Source organism: Vulpes vulpes, chromosome 9, assembly GCF_048418805.1.
Source record: "Vulpes vulpes isolate BD-2025 chromosome 9, VulVul3, whole genome shotgun sequence".
Taxonomy (NCBI): domain Eukaryota; kingdom Metazoa; phylum Chordata; class Mammalia; order Carnivora; family Canidae; genus Vulpes; species Vulpes vulpes.
The window spans coordinates 71,982,439-72,004,277 of NC_132788.1; the positions used below are offsets into that span (position 1 = coordinate 71,982,439).

At 44.2% G+C, this 21,839-nt stretch overlaps 1 protein-coding gene across 2 annotated transcripts in view; it reads left to right on the top strand.

Annotated features, from left to right (window-relative positions):
- Nucleotides 1–2,548, top strand: part of PDZRN3 (PDZ domain containing ring finger 3) — a 238,828-nt gene extending 236,280 nt beyond the window's left edge. For both annotated transcript variants that reach the window (XM_072720425.1, XM_072720426.1), the window contains one exon: nucleotides 73–2,548. In XM_072720425.1, the coding sequence (XP_072576526.1) occupies nucleotides 73–1,605 (1,533 nt within the window). In that variant the 3' untranslated portion in view covers nucleotides 1,606–2,548. The remainder of the gene's footprint in view (nucleotides 1–72) is intronic.
- The last annotated feature ends 19,291 nt before the right edge of the window (nucleotides 2,549–21,839 follow it).

Sequence of the window (21,839 nt, forward strand, 5' to 3'; positions counted from 1 at the left end):
CGGGACCCGCAGGAAAGGCGGGGGCCCCCGGGAAACTCCCTCACCGCGGCCGTTTGTTTGCTCTCGTTCCAGAAGAAGCATGAGGAAGACGGGGGCACCACGGACACGGCCACCATCCTGTCCAACCAGCACGAGAAGGACAGCGGCGTGGGACGCACGGACGAGAGCACGCGCAACGACGAGAGCTCGGAGCAAGAGAACAACGGCGACGACGCCACGGCCTCGTCCACCCCGCTGGCCGGGCAGAGGAAGCTCACGTGCAGCCAGGACACCCTGGGCAGCGGCGACCTGCCGTTCAGCAGCGAGTCCTTCCTGTCGGCCGACTGCGCGGACGCCGACTACCTGGGCATCCCGGTGGACGAGTGCGAGCGCTTCCGGGAGCTGCTGGAGCTCAAGTGCCAGGCCAAGAGCAGCAGCAGCCCGTACGGCCTGTACCTGGACGCCAGCAAGAGCGACCCCGAGAGCGTGGACAAGGAGCTGGAGCTGCTCAACGAGGAGCTGCGCAGCATCGAGCTGGAGTGCCTGAGCATCGTGCGCGCGCACAAGATGCAGCAGCTGCGGGAGCAGTACCGCGAGTCGTGGATGCTGCACCACAGCGGCTTCCGCAACTACAACACCAGCGTGGACGTCCGCAGGCACGAGCTGTCGGACATCACCGAGCTCCCCGAGAAGTCGGACAAGGACAGCTCGAGCGCCTACAACACGGGGGAGAGCTGCCGGAGCACCCCGCTCACCCTGGAGCTGTCGCCCGACAACTCCCTGCGCAGGGCGGCGGAGGGCGGCGCGGAAGCTTACGGGCCGGCCGCCCCCAAGAGCCTGCTCTCCATCACCGAGGATGCCGAGGCGGGCGGCGCCGGGCTCGGCCCTGCGGCCCCGCGGGAGCTGGAGGCCGGCCCGGCCCCGGAGCGGGAGCGGGAGCGGGAGCGGCGGCCCGGCGACGACGGCGGGAGCCCCGGGAGCCCCGGGAGCCCCGGGCCGGGCGGCCCCTCCTTCCCGCACTCGCCCTACAAGCACGCGCACATCCCGGCGCACGCGCAGCACTACCAGAGCTACATGCAGCTCATCCAGCAGAAGTCGGCCGTGGAGTACGCGCAGAGCCAGATGAGCCTGGTGAGCATGTGCAAGGACCTGGCCCCCGCCGGCGCGGCCGGGGCCCGCCTGGAGTGGAAGGTCAAGGTGCGCAGCGACGGCTCGCGCTACATCACCAAGCGGCCGGTGCGCGACCGCCTGCTGCGCGAGCGCGCGCTCAAGATCCGCGAGGAGCGCAGCGGCATGACCACGGACGACGACGCGGTGAGCGAGCTGAAGCTGGGCCGCTACTGGAGCCGCGAGGAGCGCAAGCAGCACGTGGTGAAGGCCAAGGAGCAGCGGCGGCGGCGCGAGTTCATGATGCAGAGCCGGCTCGAGTGCCTGCGCGAGCAGCAGGCGGCCGACGACCGCAGGGAGGTGAGCATCCTGGAACTGAGCCACAAGAAGATGATGAAGAAGAGGAACAAAAAGATATTTGACAACTGGATGACGATCCAAGAACTCCTGACCCACGGCACGAAATCCCCGGATGGCACGAGAGTCTACAATTCCTTCTTATCCGTGACTACTGTATAAATTTGTCTTTTTCTTTTTTTTTTTTTATTTTCCACTCCTGCGTCGTGTACATAAGAGAGAACGCTACCATTGGGGTAGAAATTCCTGCCTCGTTCAATGCGGCAAGTTTTTTGTTTTTGTTTTTTTGTATATAAGATAAAGACGGTCATCCTGTTTATAGTCCAAAACTGGCCAACTCTGCAGCTCCGGGTGTCGATAGCTCTATTTTAAGTGGAGAGAAACCACCCTTAACTGTCTTGGAAGGCAATATTAACAAACAGAGCTTTTTCTTTCTTTCTTTCTTTTTTTTTTTTTTCCAAAATAGCAATTGTACTTTTTTACTCGCTAACCTTTTACATAAAGTGTTTAAATTTCAGAAAGATCTTTTATTAAGCATACTTTCACAGAATAATTTGTCTAAACTATATTCATATGAAAAAGTTAAACACGCTTTTTTCTCCTGCCGAAAACACGAATACAACTGCCAGTGTGTATTTTTAATGGAACCCTATTTTACGTTACTTTGTTCAACGTGTTTCATAGGAGTGACCATTAATACATGATTGAGGGTCGAGGTTTCAACTCAAAACTCCCAAACTGTGTGGTTCATGACACATAACCAAACCAGCAGTGTTTTAGAGTTGGGATACACATTTAAACTTTTTTTTTTTTTTCTGGTTAAAGTTCCCAAGAGAGTGTAAAGGTTTTACCAGAAAGCAAAATACCATGCAGCTTTACGGAAGTTTAAAGCATGTTTGCAAATATTGCAGCCCGATGGAAGAATTTGCATGTACAGGGAAGTTGTGGATGGAGGTGGTTTGTGGAATTTTAAGTGCTCATCGTAGTAAACCTTTGCTTTGTAGATTTGAAGGGACAGAGTTTTACAAGCAAGCTCATGAAATCATGATTAGTTAACAAACCTTAAGTAAGATGAAGTTAAAATAAATTATTATTTTCTATTTGATATGTTTTGAAGTGATTGCTCATTTTTTGCAGTGGTACTTATAAAATAAAAAGCCTTTGGCGGTGTTTCTTTTTTCTTCCAATACATTATCTACTTCCTTGGGAATATTTAAGTCTTTTGAATCATCCAGTACCTTCATTCTGCCCAGAACCCAAAGACAGACCTAAAACAAATTTCTGTCGGTGAAGAAGAAGAAATCAGACTCACCACTGAATCCTGCATTCTGACTGCTGTCTTGCAGAAGGCCTCAGCCTGGCCCAGTTACCCTGAAAGCAAGAATAAGTATGAGCAAGTTTATCAGACAGGGTCACGTTTACAATGAAATCTCTTCGGTCTATTGCAACCATTACTGCCTGCTGGTAAAAACGACTCTGGGTGACTGGACCCGACTTCCCATTGCTGCAAACTATTTCATATGTTCACGGAATAACATAGGTCACCAAAGTGGATGCGTTTTAAAACTGGTATCTTTCAGAATCTCAACAACCCCCAGGATTTTAAATAATGAATTTCCTATAGCTGTTCCCTAGTTATGGTGATGATACCGATTGCAGCTGTAATATCTACTGAAAATACAAAATACAGATAGGATGAGAAAGGGTGTCCGTTTCATTTGCCATGATGCCAGACATCTGGCTTACTGATCTGACAAAAAAAAAAAATGATGCATATGACCAGGTGTTTAGGCAGCTCGTAGGTAACTCCCCTATGCCCTCCTCCAACCAGAATTCTTTCTTTGGGTCCAAAATCTTGAGGCTAACTAGTCGTCAGTCACACTTGCCATAGAACAACTTAAGTGAAAGTAAGACATGGAAGTGCTAATGGTGTCTATTCATTGCCTCTTCCAGAACAGGTGCTGCAAAGATAATTCATCTGCTGTGTTATGTAAACAACCCTCCAAAGACAAGTGTTTGCAAAAGGTGCACTATAAGGGCCATGGCTTTCCAATATTCTCCAAGTCCACCTACTGACAGAAGCAGATCCCTGGCCCCCAGAAGCAGCTCATTGACAACGCTCTTCCCTCACGCCTTTCTTCCTAGTTAATGTGTCCCAGAGAATAAACACTACTACAAGACACTTGGAAGAACACACAAGAACAAGGAGCACCAGCCTAGATAGTCCTGTGCCATCAGAGTCAAGCAAAGGGGTTTCACCTCAAAGTCAAGTGGAGGAGTTTCTCATCAGACTCCCCACCTGCCTCCAGATTTAGAGGAGTCAGCCAGTGCCACTGATGAAAAAGTAGAGGGAAATTAAAAACAGACATTTAAATCCAATTCTAGATCCCTTTTACAACTTCTGTTTTAAATCATTCTGTCATATAAATACATTGGGTCGTAATTTGCAAGGTGATAGGAGGTTTCCAAATCTACCTTGGCAAATCAAATCTAAAAAAAACTTCGGAAGGCACTCCAGAAATCATCATTTTATCCACAAGCAAGAGGCTTGAGGAGACAAGTGTGGCTCATTTAATAAACAAATGGAGATTTGAATTCGGAACCTACATCCTATTCCCGCAGCTCTTTTTGCCATGGCCACATGGGAGAGAGGGGTAGCTGTCATATACACAGTTAACTCAGATGCATTCAACCCTGTGCCCTCAACCAAAAAATAAACACATTTCACCAGTGGATGCCCTGGAGTGAGCATAAGCCAGGAGACATGAATCTGCCATTTCTTTAGTGAGTCTGAGCCTCCCAAGTGCCTTGCTGTGCAGACATTTCTGAGCCGGTGGGTGAGTTGAGGGATTTTCCTGGGTAATGGTGACAAGATACAATTTACAACTTCTGTTCTCACTGGTGAAACCCTAGCTCCTGTGCAAACAGGACTTCCACCATAACCAACGGGCGGACCTCAGCGGCTGAGCTTTCCTTGGCCCAGGTAAGAATCTGCTGGAAGCTACGGATTCTCTCCACAGAAAAACATACATATGATAAGTTGCATATAATTTTGGAGGCCTTCTGTGCTCCCAAAGTCCATTCACGGACCTCCCCTAAAGGTACGAAATCCTAAACATTAGGCCAACTGAATTGGACAGTTCTATGGATTTTTTTCATGCTGTTTTTAGGTGCATCTGACATCACTGTTTAATCTAGGTGCCCATTTTTAATATCAAGGAATATTTTTCCCATTAGAACCATAATGTTTATGGCAATTAAAATTCAAGCAACCATTAGCACCTATACTCTTCTAGTTATTATGCTACTGGTTATTTCTCTCACAGCTAAATAAATTTCAGGACTATGAGGACAGATCCCCACATCCCCATAGCAGCCACTCACCTGGCTGAATGACTCAAGTTTAAACAATACTTCTAAAATACAAAGGAAAAGAAATAAGAATTTATTGATGATTCAGTGCTACAATATAGTCCAATCAATGCAGGAGCCACTAGCCATATCTGGCTGTTGAACACTTAAAATATGGCTAGCCTAAATTGAAATATTCTGAGAAAATGGATTTTAAGGGCACCTGTGTGGCTCAGTGATTGAGCATCTGCCTTTGGCTCGGCATGATCCTGGGTCTGGGGCTCGAGCCCCACATCAGGCTCCCTGCAGGGAGCCTGCTTCTCCCTCTGCCTACATCTCTGCCTCTCTCTATATATGTGTCTCTCATGAATAAATATCTTTTTTTTAAATGGATTTAAAAGACTACTAAAAAAACCCCAAAACATTTCCATTTTTATGCATGTTGAAATGATAATATTTCACATATGTTGGGTTAAATAAAATACTTTTAATTTCACCTTTTTTAAATGTGGCTCCTAGAAAAGCTTTAATTATGTATGTGGCATATATTCTATTTCTATCGTTTAACACTGATAGCGATGACCAGACATGCGTGTGCAAAACCACCTCATCATCTTACCGAATCGGTGGGGCAGTTCTGCGAGGCAGATGGCCTTATCAACAACTTAGACTCAGATTATGAAATGTGCCCAGATGAATGTAGAGATGTGCTTTGAATTCACATCTACCTGCTGCCAAACCCTTCACCTGTCACCACTGTGCCTCCATCTACTTCTCAAGAAGTAACTTAAAAGTCTGTTCCAGTTATGTTATTACTTGTAACACAGTCATGATTGCAATAAAAGTAATGGCTTCAAAATGACAAGCATCTTGCTCAGTTCCCTTTGAGTTTTAAATTACAGAGTATTCTAACTCTCCTGGCAAGAACATATGAGAGACGACACATAAAAATACGGGAATTTGGGGCACAAATTAAGCTTTTCATCTTTTAAATGAAAACAGGAGATCCCAAGTCAAAAGAATCATAAATGTGATGAGGGAGGACGACATACATTGCCTAGGGAATACTAGTTGGAGAACTAATTAGTATTATAAACTGAAGTATGAAAATTTACTAAATAATTATCTACTTGTACCTTTAGAAGTAGGTTACAGGTCACTTGTTAGCAAAATTGCCCAAAACCAAGGAAGCAAACACAGTTGTGCCATAAGCAACTGCAGCTCTGTTTTATTTGTTTCCTGATTGTTTTAAGCACGTTAGGATTTCTGCAGAGCTGCAACTAATTAAAAAGAAATCACTAAAACCGCGATAAGATGCAAGAATTCTCATGGCAAATGCTGTAGTCTTCAATTTTGATTAAATGTGAATTCCCTAAAGCAGTTACAAAAAAAAGTATGATTCTTTGGGTTTCATTCAGATGGGTTTTTCTGCTTAAATGATCCATTTTGCTCTAGCTTCCAGTTTCAACTAATCCTGAAAGAGTGCTGTCCATGGGGGCATGTGATTTGCCAGTAATGTGGTTTTGCCTTTCAATGGTGGAACACTGACCTCTGTGCACTCAGCTGCCTTTTAAGATGAAAAATGGGCTATTAAGGACTCTTACTTCAGTGGGGCTATTGCAGGGTTAAACTAGCTCACCAATTTAGTGGGTCTTGCCAAAATCCTCAGAAGCCAAATGAAACTCCCTAAATGAAAATATATTAGGATTAGGTTGTACCGTGCATTTAGTCCTCCTTCTTACCTGCCACCCCAGACATTATGGGTTTGACTTAGCACTTTCACCTCTGAGGAAGTGTTACCACCCCTCTGTTCTGGGAGCTACATCAAACCCCCGCATGGATGTGCTCAGACAGTACTTTTTTGTGTCCACAAGGTTTAAGGCCACAGTGAGTTCTCATAAAGTTTACAGTCTAGTGGGAAAGAAAACAATCATCACACAAATACTTACTAACAAAATGTCAGTATGGTTCGAGTAATGGGGGAGGGGGGAAGGGAATGAAGTGTGTGATTAAGTCTGGAGAGGTAAGAAACAGCCCAATTCTCTATTTGACCATACATACTCATTCAGTATGGCCAACATTTATTGAGCACCTAACGTGTGCTAGAAGCTATGCTAAAAGTTTATGTGGGCTACCTTGTTTAAGCATAAATAGCCTATGAGATGGGTGGGAATGTTATCCTCTTTTGTAGATAAGAAAACAAAGACGACTTAGGAAAGCAACTTGCTCAAAATGAAAGATCTAGTACAGGTCAAAGGGCAAAGGTAAAACCAGTTCTTTCCAACCATTCTTAATCGTTGTGCTTGGAAATAGCATTTCCCTGACAGGGGGCTCATAGATTTTCACGTTGAGACATGCTTATATTTCAGCAGATGCCAGATACTTGTTTGTATCGTAGCTGGAGCTTAAACAACAGAAATGTATTTCGTACAGTTCTGGAGGCTAGAAGGTGTAAGATCAGGGGGCCAGCATAATCAGTTCTTTTTTTTTTTTTTTTCAGCATAATCAGTTCTGATGACAACTCACTTCTTGGCTTGTAGATGGCTGTCTCCCCATCGTGGGGGGAGTGAGCATGCTCTGATCTCTTTCTCTTTTTATAAGGACACTAATTCCATGATGGGGACCCCACTCTCATGATTTCATCCAAACTTAATCACCTCCCCAAGGCCCAATCTCCATATAGCAATACATTGGGGGTTAGGACTTCAACACACATGAATTTGGGGGACACAAACATCTAGTCCCTAAGTATCAGCATGACCTCTGCTAAACATTTCACGTCCTCCTCCAGCGCAAGTGTAAATCTGCCTATAACCCTGTTGCTTCCCATCTCTATGCTACTGCAGATGATAAACTTAGCAAGCTTAGTTAATTCGCTCTACCGAGTTCACCGAGTTGACCATTGGTAAGAATGTGTCTCCCTATCCAAGGCTCCCTTTTCCATCACCCACCCTTGATGAACACACAGATCAGGAGCGAGGAAAAGGCAAGTTTCCTCCTCCCTTCCTTTGCAGCTAAAACCCTGCCTCCCAGGTCTTACCTCTCTCCGGAGGAAAAGAACCTGACCTGATGAATGTATAATGAAGAAGGCAATTTAAGTAGTTTCAGGGCCACACAGCTTCTCTGATGAGCCAGCCTTTGGAAATACCTCTCTTGAGTTGTGACCTGCTGTGTGAACTAACAGGGTGACTCCGTATCAGAGGGCGGTTTTCAACCCCTGCTGCCACTCATTCAGCTCTTCCTTCCATAAGTGATCTCGAAGGTGTCCTAAGCAGAAGCCGCAAGTTTCCAAAGGCACTAAACATCTACCTCCATAAAGAAGTTTCTCCACGCTGATGACCTGGAAGCACAGAGGAACTCAATACATCCTAATTAAATATAATGTAAGCCTTTCCCTTTTCTGAGAAATAGGCATTTAAGACAAGGAACATGGGTTTTGCAAATGCCTCACATTTACCCAGAATGAACAAAACCTGCCCAGGTGGTTGTAGAGCAGTCTTGGGGAGAAGAGTACTGGTTCTAATGAAAAAAGGATTTTCTAAGAGCCACCTTCACCCTGACCTGAGCCTTGTTACCAACATTCATGGACTTTATTACCTTAAGCACATGTGGCATGCCCCCTCCCTGGATTCCAAGCCGACATTTTGAGGAGTACTTTGGTAAGGAAGCTTATATTTGACCAATGTCTTTTAATCAACTTTTCAACTGACTCTTTTGACCCAGTCTTTTTAGAGATGCCAACTGTGTCTATTTTCTACTCCATTAACCTTCCTACTTTACCCTCCTCTGTACCAGGGTCACTTCTTTAATACCTAAGTTCTCATGACCTGATTTCCCTGAGGAACAAGTACATTTTATAAACCAGGCTTGGAATTCGTTCCTTCAATTAACATCAAGCCTAATTCCAATAGAAGCTTATAGTTATACATTTAGAAACAGGCCATATATTAAATATATTTCTTAAAACCCACAGAAGTTCATGAATCCTTAGCATTTATAAAGAGGGAAGACCTGCAAGTATGATAGATCCTCCACCAAACACAATTAACATGGTCAAGATCTTGCCACCGGGTGAGCCAGGACACCTACCGCCAGACCGTACTCTAAACCAAGCAGAGGCCAAATAATTCATATTATGCCAGATGCTTCCTTGTTCTTTATCTTGAACATAGCAAACCCCTGAAAACTCCAGACAAACTACAAAACTTTGCATATAATTCAGGGGATTCACAAACCAATGTTCTATCTTAAGTAAAGTCATGATTAATACTGACTTGATCTCCTATCATCTTCATGTCATTCTCATGACCTTGGATTTGGCAATGTATTCTTGGGTAGGACACCAAATGCATAAACAAGGAAAGACAAAATGGATACATTGGGCTTCATCAAAATTTAAAACTTTGTGCACTAACAGGCTTAAGGGAGTGAAAAGACAAAGAACTGGAGAAAATACTTGAAAGTCATATGTCTGCTAAGGATTTAATATCCAGAATATTCATAAAGATCTATCTTATGGGATTGGGGGCCCACTTTAACCCAACTCAATGACAAAAAGAGAAACCAATTTAAAAATGGGCAAAGAGGGGATCCCTGGGTGGCGCAGCGGTTTAGCGCCTGCCTTTGGCCCAGGGCGTGATCCTGGAGACCTGGGATCGAATCCCACGTCGGGCTCCCGGTGCATGGAGCCTGCTTCTCCCTCTGCCTATGTCTCTGCCTCTCTCTCTCACTGTGTGCCTATCATAAATAAAAAAAAAATAAATAAAGTTGTTTAAAAAAAAAAAAAAAAAACCTGGCTCCTCTCTGGGCCTCTATGTTTAAAAAAAATAAAAATAAAAATAAAAATGGGCAAAGAACTTCAGTAGATAGTTCTCCACAGAAGATGTACACATGGTCAATAAGCACATGAAAAGATGTTCAACATCACTAATCATTAGGGAAATGCAAATTGAAACCACAAGGAGATACACAACCTCCTACCCACTAGAATGACTACTATCAAAACCAAAACCTAAAGAAAACAGAAACAAAATAACAAGTGTTGGTGAGGAGTTGGAGAAATCAAAACACCTACATTACTGGCAGGAATGTGAAATGGTGCAGCCACTCTGGGGAAACAGTTTGGTGGTTCCTCAAAAAATTATACCTAGAATTACTATATGATCCAGTAAATTCTGTTTCTGGATGTAAACCAAAAAGACTGAAAGCAAGGACTTGAAAAAGGTATTTGTAAACTAATGCTCAGAGCAGTAATATCATTCCTAACAGCCAAAAGATGGAAACAACACAAGTGTCCACTAAAAGATGAATAAACAAAATGTAGTATATGCACAGAGTGGAGTATTATTCAGCCTTTAAAAAGGAAGGTGACCTGATAAATGTTACAACGTGGATGAATGTCAAAAACATCACGGTGAGTTAAATAAACCAAACATAAAGGGACAAATGTGATATCATTCCAGTTATGACACATGTAGAATAGAAAAATTTATGAAGACAGAAAATCAAAATGTTGTTACAGGGGACCAGGGGAGCGAGGTACAGAATTACTGCTTAATGCACACAAAGTATTCTGTTTAGTGTGATGGAAAAGTTTTGGAAACAGATAGTGGTGATGGTTGTACAACGTTATGAATGTAATCAGTACCCCAAATTGTGCACTGAATATGGTTGAAATGGTAAGTTTTATAACGTATGTGTAAAATCACAATTAAAAACTAGTTTATATCTTCTAACTCTCAAGCCAAATTCCCTTTGGCTTCCTAACAGCACAGATTATTGCAAGCATTGTTGAGACCTATGCACACTTTCAATCAGAAAATGAATACATATGCCAATTTTTATTTATTTGGGTTCACAGATTTTGCAAAAGCAGTCTCAGACCCCAGGTTGGTTCTGATCTGAGGTAAAATGGATAAAATGGATCCACAGCAAAATGAGGCCAGTGTCCCTTCATTTGAGCTGAGGACGCTTTTATTAATTTAGGTGCTGAGAAAATAAGTTATGCCAATGTCTCCTGGGCTTGGGGACTGCTCATGCCTGGGCAAGGGGGCTCACGCCTGCCTTGGTGTTACAAATGGAATATTTGTATTCCCTAAAATTCATACATTGAAACCTAACCCCCAAGGTGATGATATTAGGAGGTGAGACCTCTGCGAGGCGATTGCTCATATGATTAGTGCTCTTATAAAAGAGGCCCCGGAGAGCTCCCTCCCCACTTCTGCCGAGCGAGGATGCAGTGAGGAGGCGGTCATCTACAACACACAAGGGGCCTTCACTGGAACTCAGCCATGCTGGCGCCCTGATCTTGGACTTCCAGCCTCCACAACTGTGAGAAATAAATTCCTGTTGCTTTTAAGCTGTGGTATTTTTTTAACAGCAGTCTGAACAGACTAAGATGCTTTGTATCTCTCAAGAAATGAAAAATTGCAAATGGTACCAAGTTCCAAAGCATTCTTCAGAAAACTTCTTAAGGTGTCGTAAGTTATGAAGATACTTTGGGCTCCAACCAGCAGAGGACAAGGGCTTATCTCCAGGCATGAGGTAAAGCTGATTGGCTTGCCTCTTGTTGCTCTCAGGAGATTGCACTGCACGGAATTCTCTCTAATCTGAAACACCTAGGCACGAAGATGGCTCCCAGCAAGACTGATCTCCCTGCCCAGATTCTAGGAACTCTTTTTAAAAGACTCCCCAGCAGCTTAAATGCAACAGGGCCTCTGATTGCAAAATCCTTCATCCTAACACCCATTCTATACTTATGGACACCTACTATTACATAATCTCCACCTGTCTCTCACTTTTATCTCTAATACATTCACCCACTCTGCAACCTTAACCCCTGGATCCTAAAAGCACTGATTTCACCAAAGTAACCTAAATACATGAAGTGCTCACTGGGGGCGAGAAGCTGACTCAGGTTCTACTTGTCTCTCCTGCCAAGATTTCTCATGGATATTGGAAGCCGCTAAGTCAAGATGGGTATATGCAGGGAGGAAGAGCAATGAGAGGCTTTTTCTTGCTGCGTGCTGGCCTTACCCATTCAAGTGTCCACAGAGCACCTACTATGTGCTGGTCACTCTGCAACACCAGGGCTTCCCTGGCGGCTAGGCAGAGATGATCCCCCTCAAGGAGTGCCCATTCAGAAAAAGAAACACAAGTAAACAAACAAAGAAAAAGACTTACAAATCATGATAAGGAAACAAGCACAGGTCTGAGAGAATTACCCACCAGTGGGGTCCCGGGACCAACAGCCCCAGAATCACCTGGAAATGTAGATTCTTGAGCTCCAGCAAGACTGGCTGACTCAGATACTCAGGAGTCAAGGTATCTGTTTTACAAACCCTCCAGATGACTCAGGTGCATGCTGAACTTTGACACACTGCAAATAACCAGGGGTTTGGGCCATTGGGGTGTTTGTTTGTTTGAATAGTTTCTGGACACACAGGACACTTTATGACATATGGTAAATAAATGAAAAATTGGGGTGAGATATGATACTTTCAGCTGGGTTATCAGAGAATCTCTCTAAAAATTTAACCTGAGATCTAAAGTTTGAGTAAGACTCAGCCATGCCAAGAGTGTGGGCAAGAGTGTTCTAAGCCAACTGCAAGAGCCAAGTGCAAAAGCCCTGGGGTAGGCGACAAATTCCTTCAAAACCAGACTGCCTGACAAGCCATGCTTTGCAGGTCAAGAGTCCCATCTCTGACTCTGGGGTCCAGAGTCTTACCTCTCGGAGGAACACAAGAGTAGGTCTCCTCTTAGCTTAACTAGCAGAAGAAAAACCTGACCTGTCTGTGAGCATGACTGCCTTCCCTGTTTGGGTGTGCTTGTAAAACCCACCACACAGGGCTGGGGGGCAGACAAGGCCATCACTGACAGAGCCTTGGTGGTCAAGATGACCTCAGTGACCTTGGACAGAAAGGCTCCCGGGTGTCACCTGGTAAGCAAGGCTGCAGAAGGTGGGTAGTGTGCAGCAGCTGGGACTTCCAATAGCGCCTTCTGAAGCTGGCCCTGTCCTCATCTTTTCCGCCATCAGCAAACACGCTCCAAGATGCATTCAAGATGGCTTTGTAGGGAGGGCTGAAGGGCAGCCAATGAGAGGAAGCAATGGGAAACACCACTGCAGTGACTCAAGCTTCTTGGAGCCGGAGGAAGGGTCGGGACAGGTCAAGGCCAATGCTGCATCATCAACACCCAGCCTAGGTCCGCTGTGGCAGCGCATGAAGGCGGCAGCCAGAGCCACTGGCAGAGGCAGCGCCCTCTTTACCTACATCCGCCTTCAGAAAGGACGCAATCTTTGCTCTAATTATGCCCACAGGGGAAATTTCTTTGATTTCATTTTTTAATCTTGAAAATTAACAGAATATTAACAGAGATACTTTTTAAAGTGTAAAAAGCAAAAAAAAAATTGTATTGGATGTCTTCAAGGTACCCACAATTTTTTCACTTAGGGCAGGTTAGAATTTCGGTGAGGGGTCAGCACACTTTTTCATTAAAGATGAGGTAGTAAATATTTCAGTATATAGGGGCCAAGAGATAAAATCAAGAATGTTAACCAGATACTTATATAAGAAGAGAAAAAATGGGGCACCCCGATGTCTCAGTCGGTAGAAAATGTGACTCGGTTTTCTTAAAGGTTTTATTTATTTATTCATGAGAGACACAGAGAGAGAGAGAGAGGCAGAGACACAGGCAGGGAGCCCAATGTGGGGCTCGATCCCAGGACCTGGGATCACACCCTGGGCTGAAGGCAGACACTCAACCACTGAGCCACCCAGGCATCCCAAATGTGACTCTTGATCTTGGGGTTGTGAGGTCAAGCCCCATGCTGGGCAAAGAGCTTATATTTGAAAAAAAAAAAAAAAAAAAAAGGAGGAGAGAAAACAAATTTCCACTATTTTCTATTGATGAATTTCCAAGTATGTGTTATTGTATTGTTAGTAATATGGGCCTACTAATGAGAAGAATGCAAGGATGGTGGGACATCCCCTACTTGGGATTCAAGGTTAGTGAGACTATCATCACACTGATTACAAATATTTGTGGTAAAAGCCATTCTTAATTCATGTTGGCTGTACAACAACAGGTGCAGGCTGGATTTGGCTCATGGCATGGGTATCCTACCTCCTACCCTAGGCCATGCATTAGTCAGGGTACTGCAGAGAAACTGAACTAAAGGGATGTGTGTATGTATATGTATCTGTGAATGTGTGTATGCGTGCACACATATGTATGTATGGGGCAGTGGGTACTGATTATAAGGATTAGTTCCTGTGGTTATGGAGGCAGGCAAATCCCAACATGAGCAGGGTGAATGGGCAAGTTGGAGATCCATGAGGGCAGGTGGTTTAGGTCCAGTCTAAAGGCTGACAAGTTGAGCCCCAGAAATTTTGAATGTTTGCCTTTAAGTCTGAAGGCAGGAAAAAACTAATGACCAGGACAAAGGAGCTCAAGCAAGAACTCTCTTATTTGAGGACAGTGAGCCTTTTTGTTCTACCCAGGACGACGACGATGACTACTACTACTACTACTACTTCTTCTTCTTCTTCCTCTTCTTCTTTTAAGATTTTATTTATTTATTCATTCATGAGAGACACAGAGAGAGAGAGGCAGAGACACAGGCAGAGGGAAAAGCAGGCTTCCTACAGAGAGCCTGATATGGGACTCAATCCCAGGACCCCAGGATCACAACCTGAGCCAAATGCTCAATCACTGAGCCACCCAGGTCTCCCTCTACCCAGGACTTCAACTAATTGGATGAGGCCCATCTACATTGGTAAGAGCAATTAAGACTTTCTTCAGTCTACCAATGCAAATGCTAATCTCATCCCAAAACACTCTTACACAAATGCCCAGAATAATGCATGACCCAATATCTGAGCACTTCATTGCCTACCCAGTCAGGCTGACACATAAAATTAACCATCACCATCCAAACTTGAGGATTCCTCCTGAGACCATGATTTCAAAAAACATGTCCCTTTCCCCCTCCCTTGCAGCCTCAGCTGCCAATAAGCATCCAAGCAAATTGCTGTCCTCCGGCTGTGAGGGTGTGGGAGGCCTTCCCGACACCTGCCTGGGCACAGCTTTGGGGTGGAGGTGGACACGGGCTCTGTTGGATGGACATGTGTGGTGTCCCTACAGATGCCCCCATGCCTGCACCCCAGGCATTCTTGAACACACCCTGGGCTCCTAGACACCCCGAGGGACTACCCCCCCTTCCCTCCAGGAGTGCCCTGTCTTTTAATCCCTGGTTGGAAAACAATCTCCTGGGTCGGTAGTATTGATAGACATCGGTTCAGGCCCTGTTTTTGACTTTTGCCCAATGCAAGCTCTTCTATACTTCCTGCCCTAACTGCTCTGAGAAACTCCCCCAACAATTCACCAGCACATTCTATGGGATGGCCTGGCTGTGGTGTAGAAGTGCCTCTGCCAGAGATGCAGTAAATGCATTTGCCCTTGATTTTTCTATATGGGCTCAGCCTATCTCCCTGATACCAGATTCCTCTTGGGTGAAGGATTACTCTTTGTGAAGGGAAGGGCATTCAATGAGCCTGAGATGGCACTATTTGGTTTCATGCTGAGGCCCAGAGCCAGGCCCTCCTGGTTCTAAACAGAGGCAGCTCTTGGTGAGGTCATTACATCTGATACAGACCTTTGCCAGCACCCAGAAGACATGCCCAAGAGGCAATACCCCAGGAGGCTGCAGACTATGAGTGGTTTTGGCTTTGTCTTTTTATATTCCTTCTACATTTATTAGTTGCCATTTTCTGCAATGCAACCCTCCCCCATTTTATTCCAGTGAGCAAATATTTTTTTTAATTTGATGCTATCTAGATAACTATCATTATTTATTTATTTATTTATTTATTTATTTATTTATTTTACCATCTTAACCATTTTTAAATGTGCAGATCAGTGTCAGGTATGTTCCTATTGTTGTGAAACAGATCTCCAGAACTTCTTTCATCTATGGCACTGAAACTTGATACCCGTTAAACAAGAACTTGCCTTGCTGCCTCCCTCCTCCGACTGTTAACACCCTTCCGACTTTCTGTTTCTAGCTCAGGTACCTCATAAAAATGGAATCCTACAGTATTTGTCTTTTTGTGATTGTCTTATTTCACTTAATATAATGCCTTCGAGATTCTTCCATATAATAGGAAATGTCAGAATTTCCTTCCTTTTTAAGGCTGACCATTATTCCATTGAACATATACATCACATTTTCTTAAACCATTTATCTGTCAACAGACAGTGAAGTTGCTTCCACCTCTTGGCCCTTGGGAACTGTGCTGCTGTGAACATGGGTGTGCAAATATCTCTTTGAGGCCTTGCTTTCAATTCTTTTGAACATATATCTGGAAGTAGAAATGCAGGTCATATGGTAGTTATAATTTTCCACAGCAGTCATACAATCTTAAAATCCCACACAGTGTCGGAGGGTTCCAATCTCTCCATATCCTCCCCAGAGCTTGTTATTTTCTCTTTGGCAGATAGTGGCCATCTCACTGGGGTGAGGTGATACCTCACTGTGGTTTTGATTTATGCATCTCTTGGAGTGTAGGTTTGCATTGTGGCCCCGCCTCCCCTTTCTGTGTATCCTTGGTCTTTAGCACTCTGAATTTATTTCCTTATCTGGGATTTAGGTTATTAACACTTATTCCAATCACTCATCTGTTCATTAAAAATATATATGCTGAACCCTTACAGTACACTAAATGTTATTTGATGGGCTAAGGCAACCTCAGTAAAAAAAAAAAAAAAAAAAAGAAAGAAAAGAAAAAGAAAAATCCTTGCCCTCTTGGAGCTTACCTTCCAATGTAGAGACTGATAATAAGCAATAACAACAAAGAAAATCACAGAATTCCTTTGATGACAAGTACTACAGAGAAAAATAAAGCAAGGAAGGGGCAAGGAGTTTTGGGGGGTGGGGGGTATTGTCATTTTAAACAGGATGGTCAACAAAGTCTTCATTGACCTGAGCCTTTGAAGGCAGCTAAGAATGGGAGGGTATGGGATGAGTGGTGGGCATGCTGGGCAGAGGAGACACCAAGTGAGGTAGTATGTTCAAGGAACAGCAAGAGTACCTGTAGGGCTGGAGCAGGAAAATAGGAGGGAAGTGACTGAAGACTCTGTCAGAGGGATGAGGGCAGACACCATGAGGAGTTTGGCAGGAGTCTAAGGGAAGAGGGGTGGTTCTCTAAGGATTTAATGAGATAATTTATATAAACTTGCTTGATGCTCTACAGGCATTAAACAAAGGATAGATACAAATTGTATGATGTTCCAGCTGATGGGTAAACCACAGCCTCCCACGGGTCTTGGCAAGGTAATGTCAACAGCACCCTTACTCCCATTTTCCATCAGGAGTAGGGGATGCTATGTGTATCATCACTACTCTGGTGCTCCCTCATGCTCAATGTTATGGGTTGAACTGTGTCCCCTCCCCCCCACCGCCAAATTCATAGGTTGAGGTCCTAACCCCTACCCCCACCCCCACCAGCACTTCAGAATATGACCTAAAGATAGAGTCTTGATAGGGGTAATCAAGTTAAAATGAGGTAAGCTTTAATCCAATCCAACCCATGTCCTCATAAAAAGGGGGAAATCTGGAGTCAGACAAAAACACAGGGAGAACACCATGTGACAACGAAGGCAGAAAGCAAACTGATATGTCTACAAGTCAAAGAATACCAAAGATGGCTAGCAAACCACCAGGAGCTAGGAAATGGGCACAGAATAGATTCTCTCCACAGCTCTCAGAAGGAGCCAAATCTACCTACTTCTTGATCTTTGAACGTCTAGCCTAGAACAGTGAGAGAGTAAGTATCTGTTGTGTAGTCCACCGAGTGTGTAGTACTTGGTCACATCAGCCCTAGTGAACTGGCATGCTCAAGCATACAACAGGGGCAAAATGTCTTCCTGGGTTTCTCTTTATTGGGAAGTTTCCTATAACTCTTGATTTCTCTCAAATAGGATCACTACCTGGCTTTCCAGAGTGACTATCTCAAAAATAAGATCAAAGCCAGTCTCTAAAGAGACACATACAACACTACCCCTGGGTCAGCAAGTAGAAGGAAGATGAGGCAAAGATAGGAAGCAGACAGCCCAGATTCCAAATGAGGGAAGAACAAGAAGGCACAGGAGACCTGGATTTCAGGAGCCAGAAAAGCCTCTTGACTTCCGGCCTGCCCCAGAGCTGCTAGAAAGGTAGGAGGCTAGAGCAAGATGAAGTTCTGCTCCCCTCGCCTCTGATCCTGGAAGCCAAAGTCAGCTCCATTAAGGCCTAAGAAGCTGGGGAGAGAAGACATCTCACAGAACCTCAAGGGGTGCTCACCATGTGGTAGGGAAGGAGGGAGAGACAGTGAACTTCCACAGAAGAACCCATGCAGTCACCCCTCAGCTAGGTAATTGGGGGTCAAGGTCAAATGCTTCTCAAGAGCTCTTATAGATAGAAGCTACAATTAGGGTTCAGTTGTGCTCAAATGGTCAATAGCACAATCTAGAGTATTTTCCAAACTTTCACCAAGATGCTAAGAAGTGTTTTAACACAAATCGTCATTCACAAGAGGAGAAAAAAAAAAAAAAGCATTATTCACCAAAGTATATTAAACTACGTGGAAACAGTTTCTTGACTACAGGACATTTTAGTGACTTTGATAGGACAAAGGACTTTATGAGTCTCCGAAAAAAGAAAAGAAATATAGTCTCCCAAGACTGAAGTTTTATTTCATTGCAATCTTTTTTTTTTCTTCTTGTATTTCTTTTCACAATACCCAACCAATCATATCTCTGAGAACAACTCACTAAGAAATGTAATTGGGAAATGCTGGTAATAAACTTTGAATTATGGATAATTTCAGAGACACCCACAGACGAGGAAGCAATAAGTCGGCCAATATTGAACCATCCAGAGCCAAGGCCCACAGCACCTTACAAAAAGAGAAAAAGTGGGCCACTGCCATTTCCTCCTAATAGGTCCCTGTTTGGGGCAGAAATCGCTGGGATTGACCAGAACCATCTTCCAGTTCTCCTGCACCAAAGAATCGAACTATCATTTCAAGATTTGTTAGACGGGAAAGCCAAGCAATTATTTGAAGGAGAAAAACTCAAAAAGCTTAAAATGTGATTAGCTTTGCTGTTAAGAGCATGGCATTGAGGTGACCATAAATTGTTGATAACAGCATTATGCAGGCCTATCAGTTGGTGTAAGGGGGTCAGAAAGCAAACAGAAACAGAATTCTTTCTTATTAGTTCATGAAAGATCGCTTCCAGCCGAGGGCACACAGATAAGGGTCTCTACCTGGAAGTCTCAACAAGGGGTCACATAGGTTTTATCAGGGCCGTAGGCCATGCAGTCTCAGATTTATAGAGATGGAAGCTGGCTCAGCCTAACCTTCTATCTTTAAAGTTAAAGATGCTTAGCTTTGTGGGGCTACATGGTACTAACTCTCACACAGAGGGTTCATGGAAAACTGAGAATTCAAAATGGCCAGGCCTCTTACTTACACCCCAGGGCTTTTATCTCTCCACCATCCCTTGTTGAATGGGTTCTCCAAGGGGGTAAAAGTCAATTAAAATCAAGAACACATCAGGTGCCTGGGAGCAGGTATGTACTAAGAGAACAACGATAACAATTTCTCAGCATTTACACAGCACCTAAGATGTGCCAGGCATTGAGCTAAAATATGAATCTCAGCTGGCTTTTGGAAAACCCTGTGAGATATGTACCTTTGCGCTAGTGAGGATGACAACCTTCCGCAAGGCTCAATGACCTACTGAAGTCCCACTCAGAGCTGGGGTGCACCCTAGGGCTTACTCCAGAGCCAGTGCTCTTTGCCACTATCTACATAGCCTGCTGAGTACTCATGAAATGGAGGACATTGCTTTAAATAAAGAAGTAATCATTTTTTAAGATTTCCTTTAGCATTTAAGGATAGTTCTAAAACCAATAGTGTGAGTGAGAGAGACCTCAAGGACACTTTGCCCCAGCCCTGAGTCTTAGCAAGAGTCCACCTACACCATGCCCTGGAATAGTTCCCTTTTTCTCTTGCCTGAGTGAGAGCGAGTTTACAGAGTTTCTTACACAAGGAAATACTCGAAGAATCATTTCTACGTTTTCCTGAAAGCCAGAGCACACTTGTCTGTTTATTTACAGAAATAGGATTATAATTTCTATAACCTTGTTTTCCCCCTTAAAAAGATACTGCAGACATTCTCTCATGTCCATAACTATCTGTATCATCACTGTTCTGAAGTGCAGAACGTACCACCACGTGGGTGTATGGGCAGTCATGCCATGAGAAGGGCCATCTAACTGTTGCCCAGGCTTGACTACCATAATCAACACTGCAGCGAACTTCTTAGAATCATCTTTACACTTCTGTTCCATTGTTTCATTATTTCACAATCCCACACTGCAAAATCCTTTTTTATTTTGAGAGATGCCCCTTCCAAGAAGGCTATGCCAACTGCTACACTGCCCAGCTGCATAGAGCGTGTTAGGAGATGCCTTCACTTGACAACCTATGAAATATCATGGACACAATGGCTGTCTGTTAGAATAGGGGATACACAGCATCTGAGCCACCAGCATTTTTCAGCAGGGCCACTGCCATAGTCTTTCAGCTGGTCTCCCAAATTCAATGTTGTGCATCCTACACTTGCTTCCTCCTGGAGGCAGTCAAAATGATCTCTCTCTCTCTCCCTTTTTTAAAGATAGATAGATAGATGATAGATAGATAGATAGATAGATAGATAGATAATTTATTTATGAGAGCCCACAAGCAGGGGGGGGGGGCAGAGGGAGGGGCAAAATAAGTCAATCAAAGAAAGACAATCAAAGAAAGACTCCCTGCTGAGCAGGGAATGCTATGCAGAGCTGGATCCCAGGACCCTGAGATTATGACCTGAGCCAAAGGTTGGTGCTTAACCACCTGACCCACCCAGGTGCCCCAAGATGATCTCTTTTAAACACAAATTTGGTCATGTCCTCATTTAGCCTAAATCCTATGTTTCCTTTGCTCTTATGAAAAGCACCCCCACATCCTTAAAATGACTCCTTCAGTCTTTCTCTTTGGCCCTATCCATGTTTCAACCACATTTGCCTTCTTTCATTTCTTCCAGAGCATTCCTTCCCACTCAGGACCTTTGCACATGCTGTTCAATTTTCTAGAGTCTTCTTCCTCACCAATTTCCCTTGTAACTCCTCCTCTGCTTTCAGCCCACAGGTAAAATGTCATCTCCTCAAAGAAGCTTTGCCATCTCTACACACCCTCCAGACTAAGGAAGGTCCCCCATCATAAATACACAGAGCACCTTGGGATTTTAATTCCTAACATTTGTTAAAATGCTAACAGTCAATTTAATGCTTTTTACCACAATAGATCTTAGCTCCATAAGGACCTACTGATACCCAGCACAATGCCTAGAATATGGATGATGCTTCTTGTGATGGAAGGAAGAATAAAAAAGAGGGAGAGTGGAGAAGAGGAAGGGAAGAGGAAGAAAGGGAGATGGCAGAGGGAGGGGTGGGGAGTCAGGCTGTCCACTGGTATCTTCCAGGAACATGGGGAAAAAAAGAACTTAAAGTAGTAAGGGAAGAACTATTGATCTGGAACTATTTTTATCTTGATCTTGCTCTAAGCTCAGCCACTAGATAAATATTTGTCAGATGCCTATTATGTACCAAGCAACTTTTCTAGATACCACAGATAGAGCAGGAAACAATTCAGGTGAGGTCCTTAGCCTTTTGGAACCCATGTCCTAGTGGTATGGGAGAGGAGAAGCAAATAATGAAAAAATATCTGAACAGGACAACTTCAGACTGGAAAGAGCACTCAGAAGCCCATAAGGGAGGTCGGTCATGAAAAGTGAGAGTAGACAGCGCTACTTCCAGTGGGGTGGTCAAGGAAGGCCTCTCTGAGGAGGTGACATAGGAGACGGCAGCAAGAACAAAGGGCAGGGTGAAGTAGGTGATTTAAAAAAACAAGATGGCATGAACTTACTCTGAAGCTGAGGTCAACCCTTCCAGTTGGCAGAAA